The sequence below is a fragment of the Ovis aries genome, chromosome 3 (assembly GCF_016772045.2).
Source record: "Ovis aries strain OAR_USU_Benz2616 breed Rambouillet chromosome 3, ARS-UI_Ramb_v3.0, whole genome shotgun sequence".
Lineage (NCBI taxonomy): Eukaryota > Metazoa > Chordata > Mammalia > Artiodactyla > Bovidae > Ovis > Ovis aries.
Window position 1 is genome coordinate 87,522,495 of NC_056056.1, and position 24,418 is coordinate 87,546,912.

Below are 24,418 nucleotides of genomic sequence, written 5' to 3' on the forward strand. Positions count from 1 at the left end.
CTGGCACGTTACCCCATGGGGCTCCACCCGGCCCACTGGTCTTGCAGGATGGCGAGGCTCGGGCTGTAGCCCCGGCCCTCCCTGCCCAGGGCCTCCCCGAGACGCAGCGCCGGTTACCTGGGCACTGTGGGCAGCAGGAGTCCTGGGTGCGTGTGGGGTTCTGGCAGAGCAGCGGCGGGCACACCTCCGTCTCACACAGCACCCGCCCGCTGTGGCAAGTGCACTGGGTGCAGGTGTCAATGTGCCACGTTTCTCCCTCCACAAAGTACTCTCCCCCAGGGGCGTGGCAAATGGAGGGCGTGCTGAGCTCTGGCTTCTGCACCACGAAGTCATCTGCGGAACGAGAAGAGCCAAACACAGGAAATGACCCGGCTGCAGTCTCACCAGCTTGGGAAGAGCCCGGTGCTGTGGGCTTTGAGGGACAGAGGAGACGAACTGGTGGCTCCTACCCAGAGGATAGGGGAGAAAACATTCCATGCACAGAAATATAAGGCAGAAGGGCTATTCTTCAGAAATGGTTCAAGCCTGTCAACATGGAATGACAGAATCTGTCGAGACAATTAAATTACAGGGACTCTCACTGCTGAAGGAAACAGGAGCCTCTTAGGGGATGTCTGTGAATGAGTAGGATTGTCTAGAATAAATATCTTTCACTAACTGAATGCTCACTATGGTCCAGTTTCCATGTTTAGCACTTTACATGTACTTCGTTTATTCCTTACACCAGCTGTGTGAACAGGTACTGTTATCCTATTTTACTTATGACAAAACTGAGAACTCAGAATATTAAGGGGAGACAAGGCAGTTGAACCTAAGTTTATGCTTCTTTTCATCATGAATATGCCTACAGATTAAACAGAATTGCCAACTGATTTGTGCTTCATCCTCTTCATTATCTCTGGGGCCCTGAGTCCTTTTAGGCTCAGAAGTAAGTCCTGCTGTTAAGCAGGACATACCCCACTATAGACCAGCTGTCAGCCCAGTGAGCAGGAATGCTTTCTCAGAATTTACAGCGTGAAACCTCACCTGAGACTAGACATTCGGTGATATGATCAAGAGAGGTAAACGCTCAGAGGTTGATGGCAAGCATGAGCTCTTTTTCCCCAGTGGAGGGGGGATTTGGAGCTCCTGGTGAGATGATAATGATAGAGAGGGAATTTAATGCTGAAAATGTCTCAAGAGGCACTGGGAGTTGCCCTCAAGTTGTGCTGGGGAAATGAGAAGTATGAAGATATTAACCGTGTTCATATCATCCAAACACAACAGGCGTTTCAAGAAGGTGCTGACAGTGGGGAACCCTGCGGAGCAGCCGTCTGCAGACACTGCGGCGGGCTCATGCCTGGAGCTCGGCAGAAATCGGGCCCCAGAAGAACTACCCTGTTTGTGCAGAGATACTCAGAGCTGACATCTCCTAAGAACTCATGGGCTGTGTCTTTCAAAGCAGTGTTCAGCCTGAGAGTTAGCAATACTGAGGAGATAAAGTGGTGTGGGCTCCGGTCCAGCTAAGAAGGTAACTTTTAAGACAGCTTTGTCTCCAGGGAGCTAGTAAAGACTGGAACTTTGACCAAGTGTACATACCACAGAAAACTGACATCAGCCAACGCTTATGTGCATAAACAACTGGGCCAGACATTCTAGTATATGAGGGAAGTAGAGAGGAAGATAATTAGAATAAAAATTGGGCTGGTATGAGATAAAAGTACATTTCTCATGGCTTACAGGAAAAGATAAAATTGTTCCAAAGAGCATCAGTGCACTAATGTTGGAGAGAGGCTCCCTTTGGAAAGGACTTGCAGACGGTTGAGAATTGCTGCCCTTTTAAACGTGGACGACGAGGGAAAATGGTCAGACGGAAAATGACATGTGTCTGCAGGTGCCTTACTCTGTGATTTCCTTTGCTATATACATCCATGTGCCTCAAGGCAAAACAGGAGTGACCAGATGTGATAGAAAAACTCAAAGGTAGAAAAAAGTAAAAGGTAGAAGGTAAGAGAGATAGGGGAAAAGAATCTGAGTAACCGTATCATCTAGTGAATCTTCTATCATAAGAGTTCAGAGGTTGCTCACTTATCTCAGAAGGAAAAATAGCTGATCTTTGAAGAGAAGATAGGAGAAAATACTCTTTAAAGTAGGAATAGGAGTCCGTGAATGTATCAGTGCTGGGGTATCTATTCAGAAAGATCCATACATGGCAACTTACTAAAGATTTTTGGAAGAAAACATACCTACACATCTACATATGTCAATACCTATATGTTTTTGTATGTGCATATCTAGCTAGTCACTCATCCACAATTACACACCAATAATTCTGTGTATGTTTGCATAAGAACTTCTCATCTCTCTGTAATAGAGAAAACTACATTTGGTTTCACTGACTTTCCATGCTCAAGTCAGTCATCTGTTCTCAGTAATATCTTTGCATTTCCACCAGTTAAGAGTTCTTCATTGAGTACCAAGTTTAGCAAAGACCCAGATGCAGGCCACACTCTACACTCTCATGCTCATAGCTAAAGCATGGGGGTCTTCACTGGAATAAATGAGTTTTCTTTCCCCTAAGAGTCAAATCAGTTCTGTCTCATTAGATTTGTTCATTTATCTTCTGTTTCAGTAGACGCTGCTGGTTTTTCATATTTAACTAGCAAAACATGAACCAGGAAAGTTTTGATACACAGCACATCTGGCTTAACCAGGGGAAACAAAAGAAACTTTGTCATCTGGCCCACTAGTAAAGGGGCAGGAAGGCTGCCTAGAACTTTCCTTAGTTATCAAGGTATGTAGAATCTCAGGGCTGAAAAGGACTTCTAGCGCCCCTCTGCCCACTCCCACCCTGGCAGGCAAAGCAGGTGCAGACCAAAGTGCTAGTGTGTAGTACCTTCCCTCCCAGGTTGAGCCTGCCTCGCTGTCAATGGCCCAGGTCTCAGGTTCTTGAGTGTACCTACTGCACAGGCAGACAGAGATACAGAACCAGGACTGACCAGGGGAAATACCATCACTACTCCAAACAGTACATTTCAACTTTAAAAGAAATCTGATGCAAGACTCAGGAGACTTCATATCTCTCTGGTCTGCCAGCTGATGTACTATTTTACTTTGGTTAAGAGAGTTAATCTTTGTGTCTGAAAATCTGCCTGAGTTTATTTTTCCCTAACTCAGCGGCCTCCACTTAGTGGAAGAATTAATAAATATAAAACCGTGCTGAGCTCTGCTTGTAAGGCACTAGATGAGGTATTATCGTAATAATTACTGTAATGGACAACCATAATTTGGAGCACTGTGAATTATAAATCGGTTCTACTAACTTATCTTGATGAGCATTATTATAATTTTAAATGTTTTGGATATGTGATCACTCTAAACATCTCCATTTGCCAAAAATGCCATATATCTTATCAGTTAGGAATAAAAAAAAGCAATAGCCACAGACTTCAGTAATTCTCTCCCTCTCAATTATTACTTTATAAATAAGAAACTTTCATGGAATAAAATCAACACCAAGCCCCTCCAATAAACTAACACATTCAGCCTCAATACACTATCCATAAAGTGGAGGGCTGGAGTTTTAAGTCAGGCAAATTTGGCCTTGGAATGCAGAATGAAGCAGGGCAAAGACTAATAGAGTTTTGCCGAGAAAATGCACTGGTCATAGCAAACACCCTCTTCCAACAACATAGGAGAAGACTCTACACATGGACATCACCAGATGGTCAACACCGAAATCAGATTGATTATATTCTTTGCAGCCAAAGATGGAGAAGCTCTATTCAGTCAACAAAAACAAGACCAGGAGCTGACTGTGGCTCAGATCATGAACTCCTTATTACCAAATTCAGACTGAAATTGAAGAAAGTAGGGAAAACCGCTAGACAATTCAGGTATGACCTACATCAAATCCCTTATGATTATACAGTGGAAGTGAGAAATAGATTTAAGGGCCTAGAGCTGATAGATAGAGTGCCTGATAAACTATGGATGGAGGTTCGTGACATTGTACAGGAGACAGGGATCAGGACCATCCCCATGGAAAAGAAATGCAAAAAAGCAAAATGGCTGTCTGGGGAGGCCTTACAAATAGCTGTGAAGAGAAGAGAAGCGAAAAGCAAAGGAGGAAAGGAAAGATATAGGCATCTGAATGCAGAGTTCCAAAGAATAGCAAGGAGAGATAAGAAAGCCTTCTTCAGTGATCAATGCAAAGAAATAGAGGAAAACAACAGATTGGGAAAGACTAGAGATCTCTTCAAGAAAATTAGAGATACCAAGGAAACATTTCATGCAAAGATGGGCGCGATAAAGGACAGAAATGGTATGGGCCTAACAGAAGCAGAAGATACTAAGAAGAGGTGGCAAGAATACAAAGAACTGTACAAAAAGATCTTCAAGACCAAGATAGCCATGATGATGTGATCACTAATCTAGAACCAGACATCTTGGAATGTGAATCAAGTGGGCCTTAGAAAGCGTCACTACGAACAAAACTAGTGGAGGTGAATGGAATTCCAATTGAGCTGTTTCAAATCCTGAAAGATGATGCTGTGAAAGTGCTGCACTCAATATGCCAGCACATTTGGAAAACTCAGCAGTGGCCACAGGACTGGAAAAGGTCAGTTTTCATTCCAATTCCAAAGAAAGGCAACGCCAAAGAACGCTCAAACTACCGCACAATTGCACTCATCTCACATGCTAGTAAAGTAATGCTCAAAATTCTCCAAGCCAGGCTTTAGCAATACGTGAACCGTGAACTCCCTGACGTTCAAGCTGGTTTTAGAAAAGGCAGGAGAACCAGAGATCAAATTGCCACTATCCGCTGGATCATGGAAAAACCAAGAGAGTTCCAGAAAAACATCTATTTCTGCTTTACTGACTCTGCCAAAGCCTTTGACTGTGTGGATCACAATAAACTGTGGAAAATTCTGAAAGAGATAGGAATACCAGACCACCTAACCTGCCTCTTGCGAAATCTGTATGCAGGTCAGGAAGCAACAGTTAGAACTGGACATGGAACAACAGATTGGTTCCAAATAGGAAAAGGAGTACGTCACAGCTGTATATTGTCACCCTGCTTATTTAACTTCTATGCAGAGTACATCATGAGAAACGCTGGACCGGAAGAAACACAAGCTGGAATCAAGATTGCTGGGAGAAATGTCAATAACCTCAGATATGCAGATAACACCACCCTTATGGCAGAAAGTGAGGAGGAGCTAAAAAGCCTCTTGACGAAAGTGAAAGAGGAGAGTGAAAAAGTTGGCCTAAAGCTCAACATTCAGAAAACGAAGATCATGGCATCCAGTCCCATCACTTCATGGGAAATAGATGGGAAACAGTGGAAACAGTGTCAGACTTTATTTTGGAGGGCTCCAAAATCACTGCAGATGGTGACTGCAGCCATGAAATTAAAAGACGCTTACTCCTTGGAAGAAAAGTTATGAGCAACCTAGATAGCATATTCAAAAGCAGAGACATTACTTTGCCGACTAAGGTCCGTCTAGTCAAGGCTATGGTTTTTCCTGTGGTCATGCATGGATGTGAGAGTTGGACTGTGAAGAAGGCTGAGCGCCAAAGAACTGATGCTTTTGAACTGTGGTGTTGGAAAAGACTCTTGAGAGTCCCTTGGACTGCAAGGAGATCCAACCAGTCCATTCTGAAGGAGATCAGTCCTGGGATTTCTTTGGAAGGAATGATGCTAAAGCTGAAACTCCAGTACTTCGGCCACCTCATGAGAAGAGTTGACTCACTGGAAAAAAGTCTGATGCTGGGAGGGATTGGGGGCAGGAGGAGAAGAGGACAACAGAGGACAAGATGGCTGGATGGCATCACTGACTTGATGGACATGAGTCTGAGTCAAGTCTGGGAGTGGTGGACAGGGAGGCCTGGCGTGCTGCGATTCATGGGGTCGCAAAGAGTCGGACACGACTGAGCAACTGAACTGAACTGAACTGAGGCCCACAAACCTTTATACAAATGGAGTTCAAAGACCAATCAGTAAAACGGAGTTCAAACCTTCAAAATTTAGGGGAGTGCTTTTAGAGCTCTAGAATAGTCTAGTGGTTTCTGGCTAATCATCTATCATGCCCTGTTGATGCTTGTGGCTACTGCTGATGAAAACCAGAGAGTTGAAGTGTGTTCCAGGGGTTGTCCCCTGCACTCCCCCCAGAGTTAGAGAGGTGATGAGGCCCTAGGAGGCGGAAGTCGCTTGCCTAGGGAGCGAACGACATCAGCCAGCCTTTACCTGAGCATGACGGGCAGCACCGTCCCGGGTGAATGGTGGGGTTGCCACAGGCAGGCACGGGGCAGGTGATCAGAGCGCACATCTCCCGTCCGCTGTGACAGTAGCATTCCCGACACCCATCATGCCAGCTCTCCTCATTTTTATGATGGTGGCCATCCATGGACAGACATGTGCCTGACAGGACGGGGGGCCCGGCGGAGGCAGAGACCTCTGGACAGACAGAAGGCAGCCTGGTAAAGAAGCAGCTACTGCACAGGAGAAAGAGCCCGCAGCGTCTCTACAGGCAACGCTACCCAGTCACCGAAACATCCCGTCTACACAGCACAGCTTGTGATACGGGGAAGGATCATGAAAAGAATTCATGTAAATACGCCCTCAACTTTGAAAAATGGGAGAAAAACCCCTTACGAATCCGCGTCTCTCCTACTGGAAGGCTTATGACTGAATTTCCCTCCTTTCATTGTACATCCTCTTATGCGCTCAGCCTGTCCAACTCAGCCTGTCCTGCCAGGCTCCTCTATCCATGGGATTTTCTACAACCAAGTGGGGTGGGCAGTGAGGGCTACAGTCCGCGGAGTTGCAAGAGATGGTTCCCTAGAGAGTGATGGTGTTGTCAGAGCAGACAATGACTAGCGAAACTGTTTCCCTGACAGGCTGTCTTCTTCCTGGTTTCTGGGGAAAGGGCACGCTCTGGCACTTACCTCTGCACTTGCAGATGAGACAGCCGTGACTGTCCTTCTGGAAACCCAGGGAGCAGATCTTACTGCACCGGAGCTCTGGGCATTTCTTGCAGCGACAGATGTCACAGCCATGCTTATTCTTCCTGGGTGATTAAAATTTTGTCAGAGGTCAGAAAATCCTAAAGTCTCAAATGACATCCAAGTGCTCACCCCCAGGGTCATGGAAGCGGTACTGTCATTAAGCAGAGTGACTTGAACTTCTTCTCTCACGACCCCCTGGAGGGATGTGTAATTAGCTCCCTGGGGCCATGACCACCATCCACTCAGGGCCTAGGGTTAGAATTGCCCAAGCACTGAGTGTCTCTAGGATATGACTATCAGAATCTCAATGACATGACTGTTGACTTGATTAGGAAAAGAGGTACCAAGTACAAAAAGAGATGAATGTGGAACTCCATGAATAAGAAGGTGAAGGACATATGGCTGGTCAATGTTGTAGGCCAGCATTAAAGGCAGAAGTCCTCCTTTTGTTAGGGCCACTGCCTTCCTTTCTCCTCTTAAGAAATTTCAGATACCAGTAAACATTTTTTTGAGGTATCTATAGAATCTTGTAGTTGACAGACGGAGAGCTAAAGGACACACAGACATGATGAAGAATGAAACATCTGAGAAGTTCTACAGTCAATGTCCGATAATTATTTCATTAATCAGCAAAGAATACAAATTGAAAAATGCTCCGCCTATGGGGCATGACGGAAGCACAGAGAATAAAGGAAAATGGCTGGATGAATATTTTTTTTTCCCCTTTAATAAACTAGAGTGCCTAAATTTTGTGCTGATCAGGAAGATGATATTAAATAAATATGTGCTTATTAAAATATCACCATGGTTCAAGTGAACCAAAAAATTCTTAGCAATGATTCCTTGTTTTCTCTAAAAGGAGAATGATCTTCTCTTACAAAAGGCATTCATCTGCTCTCCTCTTCCTTCTGTTCACTATCTGCAGCTCCAGGTCCTCTCTTGGACTTAACATCTCCTCCACACGCTTTGCCCTAGCTGGGCTTCCTGGGCACAGAGGAGGAGGAGTTAAGTCTAGCTGCGTTCAGGTCTCATCCCAGGGTGGTGCTCAACTAAAAACAAATAAATAAATGAACCCTGTTTTTTCTTATGTTGGACAAATTAAGAGATTCTAAAAGAAGACAGCCCTGTGGGAAACGTTGGTATGTGACTGCCCAAGTGACAAACTACAATCTGCTAAGTGAAATGAGAACTAACACCAGGGTTTACATATTTACGTCAATATAATGAAAACAGTGAATGAAATGAATGGTTCATACTCATGTCATGGACTGTGCCATTTTTGAGCCTTAACAAGTCTTTAATGGATTTGTTTGCACACTCATTTATTCACCCTTCCATTCCTTCTCTCCACCCCCCTCCCTCGTGTAAGCATTTGCTGCATAAACACAGTAATGATCCACTCAGCAGGTGTACATGAGCATTAACCTAATACTCCCATGTGGTGTCTGGCCAAGATTTCTCCTTCAGAGGCTGTCCTTGAAACACATGTGCTAGCCATTCATTTGCCTATAGCACTCAACTTGGTCCTCCTTGAATGTGTTTAATGACAGGAATACCAAGTGGAATCTACAATCCTCTAAGAGATTCCTCTCCAAAACGAAGTTTGGACTTGAGGGCAGCCTGGGTTCTGAACTGTTATAACACTGTAGCAAAAGGTTGTAGGTACTATTATGATAATAATCCTTTATTCTGCATTAGCAATTAAGCTAATAACTCTACTTTTATTAGTATTGCATTCATATTTTAGGATTAAGAATACTGATGATTTATTAGTTAACTTGGGGAATTTTAAAGAATAATGTCTCCAACTTAATTATCCAATTAAAATTAAGGTTCCCCTCTCCCTGTTAAACATGAATTTCCAGGGGAAAGAATAAAAACAATGCCATTTAGGTACTGGGTAGGAGATGATGGCTCCAAGTCCCTTATACTACCAGCATTATATAAACATATCATATTGGAAAGGGAGAGAGACTAAAATGGAAGGAACCAAGGCAGGAATGAGAAAGAAAAACTCTGAAAGGCTATTTTTAAGGAACCAATTTGACACACGCAGAAGGAGACGCTAAGACAGACAGTAAAGTAACAAATGTGAACTATCCATTTTCCCCCGAGAATAATCTGAGTGTTCATGGGGTTTGAGTCAATCAAGAATATTTTAAAATATAAGTCATAATTCTTATCTCCAAGGAAATTCATAGAATCTACTGCTACTGAAAAAAAAAGCATACTGTAAACTGTAGAGAAGCATCAAGGTAAGGTAGGGAGGCAGGTAAGGATGCTCCATATTGAAAATCAGCAGCTTGAGAGCTACTGATTCATCCTAAGGCATGGATTAAATAGGTTATCACAGAACAGTTGCTGGGACAGCTGTCCAAAGCTGAAGGGCTTACATCTCTGGGACCTCACGACAGGTCCACTCCCTTTGGCAGTGTCCGAAGGCCCTGCCTATGAGGAGATTTCACCCAACAGGCCCAAAGGGCAGTGTCATAACAAGGCTCTGGCCCGTCTTCCAAGAAGAGTAAAACCTGATTCCTATCCTTGGACATATCTCCTCTCCCCACTTTCTGATTCCTCTAACAAAACAAGCATAGACTCTTTGGACTTCAGTACATCGCTGATTTGCTCACAAACACCCAAAAACAGCCTCCAAAAACACATAACACACTTCGTCAAGTTACAGACAACTGAGAAGAGCTCTTCTGACTGAGAAATACGTACAGGTATCCGAACGGACAATGCTTTTCGCAGACTGTGGGTCTGCACTTCCTGGGGCGCGGGCGGCACTGACAGGTCTCACAGCCATGGGCGTCGGTTAGGAAGCCGAAGGCGCAGTTCAAGGTGCAGCCTCGCTTGAGGCCGGTGCAGAGCTCCTCCCCTGTGAAGACACATGGACAGCACGTTTCCTCCAAAGATGAAGGGGCCAGAACACATCCGACGCCTCAACACCTCCCCTCACGTTCCAGTCTTCCACAGATGTGAAGTTCTCAGTTCTACCACAGCATCAGCAATGGTTAAAAACGATAGATGGTGCCATTTCATGTTTATCATGCTTATCGGAATGTAGCTTCACGTTTTGGTACTAACACACAGAATAAAGTTCAACTCTGAAAAATAGTTTCTGACGTTACTCCAGTCTAGGGCCTAAGAGCAGGCTGACAATTACTATTTAAGATGTGGATAAAACGGAGTGTGCTTTCTCATGAAATTTGTTCTTACTGGTCACTTCAAACTGCTGATGACTATTTATTATTCAAATGTGAGAACTGGAAGCTTACACCTCAAATTTCATTATGCATTTTGCTCCTACTATGTGCCAGGAGAAGCACATTCACACATGTTTACTGTTATGAGTTTCAGATGTTACTGCATAATACTGTGTACTATATGGAGCGTAAAGGACTGCGTACCTTTAAGAGGTATATTTCTAATAACTAATACAAAGTGAAATAACCAGTGTTTCAACTAGATACTTTTTCCCCATTGCTGAAAAATATTCAGCTATTTAGATATACTTGGCTAATTGACAAAAAATGTATGTGCCAAAGAAATATCTAGATTAATGTTTATCCACTATTTGAAATGTTCAAACTCTCCCCTGTTGGCAGAACCTGGAGGGATGGTTAACTGTCCTCTGAGTCAGTCATAACTTATTGTAGAAGAGGGGGAAAGAGGGAAGATGAAATGGTGGGTGGCACAAGAAACTGCTATTAGCTTAACGGAAATCTTCTAAAGAAATTTAAAAGGTATGACAGGGATTACAAGAGTAACATAAGTGATAAAAATGTTAAGGTAAATAAGAAAAGCATGCTTGGCGATGTAACTAAACAAAGTTGAGATGTGTCTAAATTAAACACAGAATTTGAAAGATAATCAAATTTAAAGAAGCAGATATGCTGATGGCGAAAGTGTGGCAATGTTTAATCAGCGTTCTGTGTGGACTGGTAAAACGGGAACCAGAGACTACTTTTGTTGGATAAATGCATTTATGTGGATATCCTTTGAGCATCAACATTGTAAATAATGTACACGTTATTGGGAAAAATAGAACACATGTCCCTTCCACACACAAATCTTTTCATCTAAATTTAAACCTTGCTGCTGCTTAGTTGCTTCAGTCGTGTCTGACTTGTGTGACCCTATGGACTGCAGCCCGCCAGGCTCCTCTGTCCATGGGACTCTCTAGGCAAGAGAAATAGAGTGGGTTGCCACGCCCTCCTCCAGGGGATATTCCCAACCCAGGGATTGAACCTGGGTCTCCTGCATTGCAGGCAGATTCTTTACCACTGGGCCACCAGGGAAGCCCCCAAATTTAAACCTTAACTACAATTAAATAGGTGAAATGGGTTCATGTTTTACATAAATATTTTAAGATAGCATCTTTTATGAATCTTAGCTGGCAACACTTGATATTTAATATGCTATCTTTTAAAAAGGATAATGTGACTTATGGTATAATTTTCTAGTTTGTCATCATCATAAACCTTTCATTACACATATTTAATGTAACCTCATGGGTCTGTATCACACAGTGAAGCAACTGATTACTAATTTGCATCCTTAAAAGCAACATTCTAAATGGCTCATTTAAAATTTTATAATTATATGACTTGAAAGGTCATCATTGCTTCTCCATTATTATAGGGATGATGAAGGAGGGAGAAGACTTTCATAGCTACACTTCTTTCTCTGACACCAAGATCTAAGTTGTGAATTCATTTTTTTTTAATTGCAGAAATTTTAAGTCTTGACATCAAGTACATTATGTTGGGAAATCCATGAATTAGAAACACCCTGAGAACATCCCTGGGGACTGAATTCCTTGAAACTCTGAGCCTGAGCACCTCTGTGCTTTCATTTTTCTGGTGATACTGTAAGGACAAGGAGTTTTCCCATAGATCTTAAATTTATTGGGTTGGCCAAAATATTTGTTCAGGTTTAACCGGAAAGACCTGAACACACCTTCTGGCCAACTCAGTAGAATGGGCTTTCATCCTTAAAAGCTGTTGCATCACTAAGCTTAAAAATTTTGAAAGAAACTAAGTTTGTCTTTACCTCAGCTTTGTAGTAGAAGGGAACTTCAAGCAAAGGCTGCTACGTTTAAACAAAAATACAGGACATTCGTTGTCTTCAGACTGGCTGTGACTTCTTGAGCAGGTTGCCACTGTGGTGCCCTGACTTGGGACAGCTCATCAGCCTGCTATCTCATTTCCCTCCCCAGAAGAAAGGAGCTCTAAAGCAGGGACCCATTTATAGTCCAGGTGCTATCATGGTGTTCAGCATGGAGTGAGCACTCAAGTACTTGCTAAGGGAATGAACCCATCAAAATTCTTGCTATTTACTCCTCCACTCTTATCAAGACTGACATGCTCATAGAAAATAATGGGATGAAAAAACAGTATAAAAAAACTTTAATGATACTGGAACTTGCTAAATGTCTCCAAATATCATCTAACTCGGAAATAGAAAAAAAAAAAAAAAGAAATAGGGAACATTAAAGATTTCAAAGTATTCCTAGATCTATGTATCAATTATGAACTTTTCTTCAGAGAAGTATAACTTTAAGGCAAGCATTTTATAAGAAGAGTAGAACAGATACATTAGAAATATCTTATTTATAGATGGGTAGGGTTTATAGGTTTGTTTCAAAAGCTTCGGTAGAAAGAATGGTGAAAGTGAAGTTGCTCAGTCATGTCTGACTCTTTGTGACCCCATGGACTATAGCCCACCAGGCTCCTCCATCCATGGAATTTTCCAGGCAAGAGTACTGGAGTGGGTTGCTGTTTCCTTCTCCAGGGGATCTTCCTGACCCAGCGATTGAACCCAGGGTCCTCCCACATTGTAGGCAGATGCTTTTACTGTCTGAGCCACCAGGGAAGCCTTTATAATTTTTCAATGGTATGACTTCATTGTGATCCAAAAATGCCTTCCAATCCAGAGGGGAAAAGTCCCATTGAAGAGTAGTGATAAATAATGGCAAACTACAGAGCCTATATGATATGGCTGGTTGAGAGCAGCTATGCAGTAAACTTTGTTTATTTGGGAGAAAAAAAGATGCTTTTGCTCCCAGGGGCACAACGTGGCCCCAGCTGTGGGGAGCACGGTTTGTACTTTGCTTTAAGGGAGCATGATGGGGGCTGCACACAGAACAGTGTGACGGCGCCCCTAGAGCTGCGCTGCGCTTCTCTCCGCAGGACTTCACACGCTGGGGCTCCGGCAGTTCCCACCCGTCTGTGAGCAGCTACGGATACCGCAGACAAAGTTCCCCCGGCTGTTAAATAAAGAAGTGTAACCCTGCAAACAGTGGTCCCAATTTTGCCCTTGGTAAGTGTTTGTTCACAGTAACAATGACATGAAAACAGGAGCCTGCTTCTGTGCGTTTGATGCTGCAAGCTTCTTTAGATGTTTGCTTCAGATATATATTTCATGAAAACTATGAAAGCTTTTTCTCTTCCTGCTACCATTAGTTTCCTATGCCTGCATTAGTTTCTAGCTAAAAGCATTATTAATCCCTAGAATTACAGAATGTTGAAAACTGGAAGAGAAGTTACAAATAATTTGATGAAATCCACTTGATTTTAAAATGTAAATAAGATGCTAACAGATCGACACCATTTAATTCATATGGATGTCATTTACTATATACAGTACCTATAGTAAGCGGAAGTGCATAATATATGACGGCAAACATTTTGGTTAAACTAATACTACTAACAGCTTGGTATCAATAAAGTTATTTTTAGTAGCTTATCCAAATGATTTTGATTTTGACTTCTCTTTCTGGTGAGCATTCTTAAACATTTTCCACCATGTTTCTTTTCTTTATTCTAAATATGTCTTTGAAAAAATGAGTCAGGGACAGTTTAAATTGTCTGTATGCCCTTGATGCATTACTTTGCTTGACAGAGTTATAAGAAACGTTATTTGTTACAGGTTAAAAAAGCAAAGTTACAATATGTTCAAATAAAATCATTCTTCGTCATATACCTTTCAGGTTATTTTTAAAGATTTTTTTTTTTTATGTGAACTATTTTTGAAGTCCTTATTGACTTTGTTACAATATTGCTTCTGTTTTATCTTTTCATTTTTTGACCCTGAGGCATTTGGGGTCTCAGCTCCCTGACCAGGGATTGAACCTGCAACCCCCTGCATTGGAAGGTTCACTGGACCACCAGGAAGCCCCTCCATGTTCTTTTTAAGGACGTGTTTCTACTGGGTTTTGATTTCAATCTTCAGTGACTATCTATGATATCCTTGACTATAAACAACCTAATATCATATAACCAGTATTACCAACACATTACCAATACCAGGGATAAGGGCCATTTTTATCTTTTTCGTACTCCTAGTGTTTGGCATATAGTAGGCACTCAATAAATGCTAGATGAATGAAAGGAATGAACCAGCAAACAACAGACCAGCCACAGAGGAGAAACAGTCCTTTGGTGCTGGTCTTAATTTTAAGAAACAAATCTTGACCCCAGTGGTCTATACATATAGTCTAACTCCTCAGGGAAAACTTGCGTATAGATGGTTAGGACCAATGCAAGTGAAACAGACTTCAGTGGGATGCAGAAAAATAATGTAAAGGAGAGACCCATACTTAACATGTAGCTGCAATGGGCAAAAGAACATATTTAGCCATCCTTCAGTACAAGGGACTTTCACTTTTCTAAAGCCAGGTGAAAGAGACAGAATATTTGAGGGTTAAATGAAAAGGCGAAAGGAAAGCTGTTTGCACGTGTGCCCTCAGAGGACAGGCAGAACCTGAGGCAGGCTGGCGTCGGAACAGAGGGGAAGCTGGGGGCTTTCCACGTCAGCCAGCTCCAGCTGACTCAGAACAGCACGTCATAAAACAGCTATTGTGCAGAGTAAACAATTACCGTATGTCAGGTACTAAATCTGGCTTTGCATTCATTAATTAGTTGTCCTTAAAATAACCCATTAATTTGGTATTACTACCTGCCCTTTATAGATGCAGACATAGAGGCTCTGGGAAATAAACCAATCTACCCAATCACCCAGAGACAAGTCAATCTGATGCCAGAGGCTTGGTGGGGAGCTGAGTCCATACAATCACAAGAATCTGACAACCGAGGATGTGGCAGTTTGGTTTAATGTGACTCACCTATCAAGAGGTGTCAAGATTGCTACTGGCAGGGGATGACAGCAGGAAGGCTGTATGGCTTTGTCATGTACCTTCCGTGTACTTCTGCTTGTTTGATACAGACAAAATGACCAATTCCAGTTGGCACAAAATGCAACGGTCTCCTGTACTTATTTCCTCCTATGTGTTAATGAAATGAAGGCGCAGGGCTGTTCCTCTGACAAAGCCAGGCAGAGCAGAATTCTCCTGATAGTCTCAACTTGCAAAAGCCAGTCAGATGTTTTTGACTGGCTCCACTGACAACTGAGGGAAATTGCTTCTTTGGATTTAACTTGCAAAGGGCTCACTGTGAATCAGCTGGGTTCTTATGAAAGCGTGTCCATGTGGCAACAAGTCCACAACACCAAAGCCCAGGTGAAGACTGTGGGTGGGGTGATTAGGCACAATGATACATAAATTTTTAGACTTCAAAAAGTTCAGGGAAATATATTAGGTATGCTCCCATGATCAAAATGGCTGTATAGCTCAAGAGATACAAGAGAAGGATTAAAATACAAACTCTTTGTGATACAATCACCAATTATCTTGGGGTGAAAAAACCCAAGCTGACCATTTAAGCCAACAGATACTGCTGCCAAAGCAGCTGCCTAGTGAACCTGGCCTCCCAAAGGAGATATAAAAGGCAGATAGGTGTATAACAGGGACCTGCCCTCCTCTGAACAGAAACAAGTGTAGGAAGGCAGACAGTCCCTGACTGGTGGAGGCTTATGGGAAATTTAAAGGTAGGAACAACCATCATCACGGTAGTCTGATAATCTCCCTCGCAGCATAACTCCATCTGGCAGACAGTATGATGGTAACAAGTAACTGAGAAAACTGAATTATGCAACTTCTACTGACTATCTGTCTTCATCAAAAATATCCTTACCAAAAAAAGTGTTGAACAATTAAGGAGAAGAGGAATACAGAGTCCAAGAAAACTGATAAATCAGAAGGTGATCATCTCTCTACATTAATTGATTCCAACTCTCTGTACCTAGGGTAATTATACCTAGAGGCTCACAGAGAACCCGCTGATTATAGAAGCACTGTCCATATTTGGGGAGAAGGCAATGGCAACCCACTCCGGTGTTCTTGCCTGGAAAATCCCATGGATGGAGGAGCCTGGTAGGCTGCAGTCCATGGGGTCGCTAAGAGTCGGGCACGACTGAGCAACTTCACTTTCACTTTTCACTTCATGCATTGGAGAAGGAAATGGCAACCCACTCCGGTGTTCTTGCCTGGAGAATCCCAGGGATGGTGGAGTCTGGTGGGTTGCCGTCTATGGGATTGCAGAGTCGGACACGACTAAAGCGACTTAGCAGCAGCAGACCATATTTGGAGACATCAAGAGATTTCAGAAAACTAAAAGAGGCCAAATGTCGATTCAAAAGGGACAAAGGATTCTAATGCTACAGAAACTAAGCTTGATATTGACAACTGAAAATTCTGCAGAATGAATGTTTAAACATGGGACTTTGAGACATTTAGGAAAGAAACCAATGACTACCAGGAGGCAGTATGGTGAAAGTGAAAGTCGCTCAGTCCAACTCTTTGCGACCCCATGGACTATACAGTCCAAGGAATTCTCCTGGCCAGAATACTGGAGTGGGTAGCCGTTCCCTTCTCCAGGGTATCTTCCCAACCCAGGGATCAAACCCAGGTCTCCCGCATTGCAGGTGGATTCTTTACCAGCTGAGCCACAAGGCAGTATAGGTTTGTGAAAAACAATCCATACTCTACCAACTTCGTCATGTTTAAAGTAGGGTTTCCAGCAAAGAAATGTTGCAAATAGAATGAATTTATTTTAGGGCAGTGATTTAGATGAGGACATGTAAGTTATGCTCATTTAATATAAACTGAGAGACACAGATGGCATCACGGACTTGATGGACGTGAGTCTGAGTGAACTCCGGGAGATGGTGATGAACAGGGAGGCCTGGCGTGCTGCGATTCATGGGGTCGCAGAGTCAGACACGACTGAGCGACTGAACTAAACTGAACTGAGAGACACAGATAAAGTATGAGGTCATATCATCAAGATTCACAAATATCCCAACTAGCTCATAAATGGTTGAAAATGCTCAGGGTAATTTCTTGTTCAATCCAACCCTGCATTTGTCTCATTAAAAAAAAAAAAAAATCAAATATCCAAGTACAGAACAGATGAGAACCACCTAATAGCAGCTAACGCAAAAAGCACCAACTGGTTCCAGATCCTTATAAACTCAGTGTTAGCTGATAGTGTATAATCCAAAGAGCTAACAACCACTTAGGCCACACAATAGCAGGGCAGTGATCAGACCAAATTCTGGAGTATTCTGTTTGTTTCCAGGCCATACATTTAACTGGAGCCTATTATACAGAGTGAAGTAAGCCAGAAAGAAAAACACCAATACAGTATACTAACACATATATATGGAATTTAGAAAGATGGCAATGATGACCCTGTATGCAAGACAGCAAAAGAGACACAGATGTATAGAACGGACTTTTGGACCCTGTGGGAGAGGGAGAGGGTAGGATGATTTGGGAGAATGGCATTGAAATAAGTATACTATCAGGTAAGAAACGAATCACCAGTCTATGTTCAATACAGGATACAGGAGGCTTGGGGCTGGTGCACGGGGATGATCCAGAGAGATGATATGAGGTGGGAGGTAGGAGGGGGTTCAGGATTGGGAACTCATGTATACCCGTGGTGGATTCATGTCAATGTAGGGCAAAACAAATACAGTATTGTAAGGCAAAATAAAGTAAAAATTAAAAAAAAAAAAAAAAGTAAAAAACAAAAATATCCTTAAAAAAAAGAAATATAGTGATATAGGAATACTTAAGTAATCATGATACTATAATGATATATAGCAATGAGATATTATGGAGCCACTATAAATGATTTCAGGTTGTTTTAGTTAGCACTGTCCAATAGAACTTCCTTAAAAAAAAAAGACATATTTTTAAGTGTATCGAAAGATGGAAAGACCCAACAGAATTCTAGAAACTGTGTCACCTGGAGAACAACTAAAACTGTTTATTCTGGTAGAAGATTTACAGGAATTCAAAATCGTTTTAAACATGAAGGGCAATTTTTTTTTCCTCCAGGAAGAAATGCAATATACCCTATCTTATTTCAGAGATCATGGTGGAGACATGATTGGAATCTACATGGAGAAGAATTGGGGTCAACAAAGGGGAGTGCACTCTAAAGATTATGGTTTCCACGTGTGGAATGTGACACTTCTGTGTGAGTGACCTCCTTGTCACTGGATGACCCAGACAAGGGTGGTACTGAGAGCGTCCGAAGTGTTTGGAATCATGTGCCCCAGAGCTCCCAAGGCTGCACCTACGAAGCAGCTGGACAATAAGGAGTATCCTGATGTATAATGAAGGCGAAAAGCAGAATAAAGGGCAGCTCTTTTTCTGCAACTGACTGTGTGCTTACATTAAGTACACTTTTTTCCCCTCTTTCAGGTTGCTAAGGCAATGACATGAACAGGAATGAAAAGGATATTCAATCACATAATGTGCTTTGACAATATCATATTAGGCTCTGAAAAAACACAGTGTTCCATGTACTCACTGTTCTTGCACTGACAGGTTCGACAACCATTGTGATCGAGTTTGAAACCATAAATGCAGTCCTTCTCTGTCAGGGTACAGTTTGATAACTCCCCACATGCAGGTGGATCAATTGTGATGTAGGTTGGTTCTAATAACAGAGAGAGAGAGAAAAAAAAAATCAATGAAACATATGATTACCTCTTAAATGCTATTCAATCTTTGAAATCCCATACTATGGTATGTTATAGGAAAAAAACCTAATCAATAATTTTCATCAGATCCTAAACTTTTATACCTTCATAATGTTGCTAACCCCTGAAAAAGAAATATTTTTATTTAGATTTTTGAAAATCTGACCCTCTAGTTCTTTATGTTTGAGCAATTTATACATTGGGTACCTTCTATAGAAAGCAGGCAAGAAAGGTTAAAATGAATTTAAACTTTTAACTGTTCTTCTATCTCCTCCTGATGTTTTCTGAGTTTTTTAAAATAATAATCAGGACACAGCGAGTCAATTATCTTGCTCTCCATTTTGCAATACTTCTGATATCTATTTGAGGGTTTTTTTTTTTCAAGTTACTAAATCAGAGATGTTTCTGAGACTTTAAAACATCTGGATTTCTTTGATCTGTTATGTGACACACTCTCAATTATTATAGATGACAGAGCAGATAACATCAGCTATAGGAGCTTATACTCAGGGCCCAGGGCTTATGGGAGTGGGAGTGAGACACACACATTCCGGAGGGAGAGAGAGCAACCATCCTGGGATGAGATGCACAGAAAAAACCAAGGCCAGAGGCGATCTTGACTTTCCCTGCTGTGTTAATAATGAAGAATTGCTCTGGGTGATAACAGTAATCTCACACATTTATATATACAGTGTATTACATATCTCATAATGTCCAAGGTGCTCTTCATAAATGCTTTCGCATTTTAGATCACAGTCCAATGAGACGGATGTTACCATTATCGCTATTTTAACTGATGAGGAAATCTAGCATCCTGACTTGCCCAAGGTCATGGAGTTAGTAAGTGGTGGATCCAGATTCAAATCCAGGTGTTCCGGCTGTAGGGTCACACGCTCAGCTTCTGTGTGATACAAAGCACCTTACAAGGGTACCTGTTTGGCAGTGACTGATAGTGGACAGCTTATACAAACTCAGTCCATAGCAGGAGTGCCGTCCAAGGGAACAGGGACAATGACATATTTACGTGGCCTCTTTTCAACCCAAAGATGCTATGAACTTCTTCAGAGTAAGCTAGTTTTCACAATATCTTTGGGAAGTGCTAAATACAGAATGTCTCTAACCTATGTTTTCACAAATGGAAAATATGAGGTGCAGAGAGGGTAAGTGGCTTATCTAAGTTTACATAGCAACCCAGTAGCAGGCTGTGAATAGAACAGAACAGAGGTTCCTGACCTCCTGTCCAACAGTCTATCCATTAGTCCACACTGTCTTCTCAAGTTTCATCTCCAGTTACCATGGAAGAGAGACCAAAAATAAGTGTTTTAGCTGCCACTGCTAAGATCAAGAGTTCTACGTTTTTATCCATCTGCTAAAAGAGGCCAGTGATTCAACTCTTCACAGGTGGTGAGCAACTAGGACTTTATTAAAGAGATGCTTTCATCAGCATTCTCCCAGCAAAAAAACATATGAAGACGGTATAGCACATTCTCTATTTTTATTACAGCACAGTTGAAGAACATCTCTCTGAAATTTTTATATAATTTCCGCTGCTGTAAATTTTCGAATTGTCTTCAATGACTTAAAGTATCTGTTTTGACATATAAATATAAATATCAAAAAGTGGTTTAATTTTCAGGCAAGTTTTAAGAATTAGTGGATTAAATACAGTAGTATTGCTTTCCTCTCTTGTCTTAAAATTTACTGTAAACATTGCTGACCAGTTGCTCTATCTATCTATGTCGCCCCTCATAGCATGTGGTGACCTTAGTTCCATGACTAGGGATCGAACCTGTGCCCCTGCATGAGGAACACAGATTTCTTAACCACTGGACCACCAGGGAAGTCCCACATCTTCAGTTTTTAAACCTACAGGCTTTCCTTTATCACTACTCTTCCTAACCATCCAAGATAACTCTATATCAGCCTTTAGCCATAAGACTGCTGAAGTTTTGTCAAAATTATCCTAACCACAAATGTAAGATAGAGCAGGGGACCAGGATCACATCTGAGTAAACTATATCACAGATAATCCCATCGAAAGAGGAGTTAGGTCTACATTCCAGAGAGTTAAGAATCAGGGGTGGCTTCTAACTCTTTGTCTAGTGAAGGGCTTATGGGTAAAGAAATGTCTTGGGCACATCCACACAGACCCAAAGCTTGTATTCTTTACTGATATTTAAGTTTATGAGAAACTTCTGCCTTCAGAAAGTGTATGATGGAAAAATATATACCTGGGCAGATGACACTGACACTGGAAATACAGAATAATCCCTGGGCAGTATGGGATTCTGCTTTCAATGAGTTTCAGGGATTTGTTAAGAAAAATGGTGACGTACATGTGTATCATTGGTGATGTGCATCTTATTTTTGGTTCATGTCCTGACTAATGGATGAGATGAAGACTGTGATCTGTGGCTAGAAAGTAAAAGAAAAAAAACAAAAAACAAAAAACCACGGCATTGAGGATCAGAACCACAACACTGACTCAAACACTCCCACACTTTATCCAATGGCTGTATCTGCTAGGTAGTCAGGTCTCAGGTGTATATCAAGCACACATTTCTCCAGTACAGGAAATACATTCAACATGCCTCCCTATAACATTCAGGATAACAACTTCAGGTCAGTTTACCAAATGGGAAAAAAAAAAAAAAAAAAAGCATAGAAGGGCTATTTAAGTAGGTGCTGGTTCAACAATGTTGCATTGTAAATATTTTAGGCAAAATAAGTCCACTGAGCGTCTTCCAGGTTTTGACAATGTGGCAGAATGTAAAGAAGCAAAACACAACTTTGTGCCTCTAAAATTAATATTTCCCCATTCATCAGTGATGTTCATCAGAAGGAAGAAACTGTGAAGCACAGAACTCTCAAATTCTGACTCCCTCAACATTTACTATTAAAACAGAAAAACTCAACAAAACCGCTTATTCAACAGAACTTATTTACTCTAAAACTATTCAACTGCCCCTCAACAGATTAGGCGGAACACAATACTCACTGTGATATGTTAAATAAAGACAGATGTCTAAATTATTTTTAAGAAGCGTTTTAACACTAGTCATTTCATTTTATTACATTAAACAAATAATTACTGTTTTTGTTTTCAAATACAAAGTGGAACAAATATCAAAACCTTATGAGGGTGGAGGTGCACGTTTTGGGGTACTTACTGCTGCTGTCCTTTGTCACTGGAGTAACTGCTGATTTGTAACACACACACACACACACACACACGCCTGGTTCCCTGGTGGCTCAAATGGTAAAGAATTTACCTGCAATGCGGGAGACTGGGGTTCAATCCCTAGGTCGGGAAGATGCCCTGGAGAAGAGAATGGCAAACCATTCCAGTATTCTTGCCTGGAGAATTCCATGGACAGAGGAGCCTGACAGGCTACAGTCCAGGGGATCGCAAAGAGTTGAACATGACCGAGTGACTAACTCTTTCATTAGATACATACAGGTAACTAGCTGTCTCCTAACATTTTATCTAAATTCAAACATTACGATCTAGTCCCTTTCAGCATTCTCTCGGCAATCTAGTGCTGTTTCCCACCACGAGAGGCCATCTCTATTTCAGAATTCCATAAGAACAATATTACAACAGAAACATGTAACTACAAATTGTCCAGCAGAACGCTGACATTATCATAAATGAATCTGAGTCTGCTTTCAGTCCAGTATAGTAATATGTAATCTCAGAATTGGTCTTATTACTAACATCAGGGTTAGTGTTTTGAGAATGAAGTGCTACGAAGCTACTGAAACCCAATTTCTTATTCTGCATAATGAACTCTGAAGTGAGACATATTTGATACCATCCTGAACTAGAGTATTTCAAATCAACATCTGAAACATGTACAGTCCTTAGAGAATAACCAAGAGCTGGTTAGACTTTCTGTATAGTTTCAATACGAGGAAGTTCTTGGTGGGGGAAGAGGTAAGTTTGAAGAATCTAGAATCATGTTATCATGGTATGATTGTTTCTAATCCAAGTAAACAAAGGAGCTTGAGGAAACATCTGCTGGGCTTGTTAGAGCATCTGAAACTTGTGTATTGGGAATTGTTATTTCCCGGGTAGCTCAGTGGGTAAAGAATCCGCCTGCAATGCAGGAGACCCTGGTTCGATCCCTGTTCGATATCCTGGAGAAGGGATAGGCTACCCACTCCAGTATTCTTGCCTGGGGAATCTCCATGGACAGAGGAACCTGGAGGGCTGCAGTCCATGGGGTTGCAAAGAGTGAGACACAATTGCGTGACTAAGCATACAACACTCTCTCTTTAGTCTATAAAACAGTGCTCTGAATATGGAAAATATCCGGATGGGGCGTGGCTTGAAGACCAGATGATTCTTATTTAAATCCTATCTTTCTGTGCTCTTAGATGGTCGTTGTTGTTGTTTAGTCACTCAGTCCTGTCCGACTCTTTGCGACCCCACAGACTGCAGCACGCCAGGCTTCCCTGTTCTTCACCATCTCCCTGAGTTTGCTTAAATTCATGTCCACTGAGTCAATGATGCCATCCAACCATGGGGGTAAAATACTGACAAGAAATGCCAGAGAGCAGATGCCTTTCTAGAAGGATGATGGTGATGCCGTGTCCTTGGAGGGTATCAGTTGAACAAAGACTAAGACTTTTGGAGACATTAATGCATCTGCCTGTTGCGTGAAGCAAATAAAATGGTGTTCCTTTAAATTGGTTGGGCAGAGAGGTCTTTAGTGGGCCTCTTTCAGAGGCGAGAAATGCTCTTGGATCTCCTTATTTAGGAGAATGGGAAAATGCTTGCACAAAGATAGATTTGGCAAGAGGAAATTCAATCAAGTACTGCTTACAGGATCATCCTGAAATTCCATCTCATCTTGTATTGAATCAGCTGAGGAATTAAAGAAATACCTTAAAGTCCTCCAAAGGAAGAAGGCTTGAAACAGCAGGAATTCATTGTCTTTGGCTACAACTATTTCTAAAGGGAACCCTGGAACCGCTTCTTTGTGGAGAAGAACTCTAGAAATATTTTCTGAGCCTAGAAGCAATAAAGAACAAAAATGGGTGTTTGTTATGTCTGTATCCATTTGCTGTTTCCTACCTTGCATCTGAGTGGGAATCTCTAATTTCCTTGACCTGTCCTTTTCCTGAATGATTTTTAAAGATGTTCTAGGTACCTATACCTAACACTGTCCAGAAGAGCTATTTTTCACAAGAACTCTTGGGACTGTGTCAGGAGTGCATATGTTCAGCTACCAATTCTTATCCCGTCTCAGAAAACAAAATTTTGGGGAAAAAAAATTATTATAGCATGCAGTAACATAAGCAAACACATATCAGTTCTTCATTTTATAGATTATTAAAATTTCCTTCATATTCTAGGAAGTCCAACAAACCTCTTATCAGTAAAAACATTTCCAGGAAAATAAACACATTTTTCAAGACTTAGCCACAGACACTCAGCTTCTGAAGAACGCCACCAATATTCTGCACTGAAGTTCAGGTATTTCCTAGAAGCAATTTAATCCACTCAATAAGGATATTAAGGCAC

At 41.7% G+C, this 24,418-nt stretch overlaps 1 protein-coding gene across 4 annotated transcripts in view; it reads right to left on the reverse strand.

Moving 5' to 3' along the window:
- CRIM1 (cysteine rich transmembrane BMP regulator 1) overlaps positions 1 to 24,418 on the reverse strand; it is a 210,045-nt gene that overhangs the window by 39,902 nt on the left and 145,725 nt on the right. For 2 of the 4 annotated variants that reach the window (XM_060412266.1, XM_027966934.3), the window contains 5 exons: positions 18,717 to 18,845; positions 9,712 to 9,868; positions 6,931 to 7,052; positions 6,230 to 6,439; positions 118 to 333 (listed from right to left, as the gene is read on the reverse strand). In XM_060412266.1, coding sequence (XP_060268249.1) covers positions 118 to 333; positions 6,230 to 6,439; positions 6,931 to 7,052; positions 9,712 to 9,868; positions 18,717 to 18,845 — 834 coding nt within the window. The remainder of the gene's footprint in view (positions 1 to 117; positions 334 to 6,229; positions 6,440 to 6,930; positions 7,053 to 9,711; positions 9,869 to 18,716; positions 18,846 to 24,418) is intronic. The other 2 variants (XM_060412267.1, XM_027966933.3) reach the window with 1 other exon arrangement.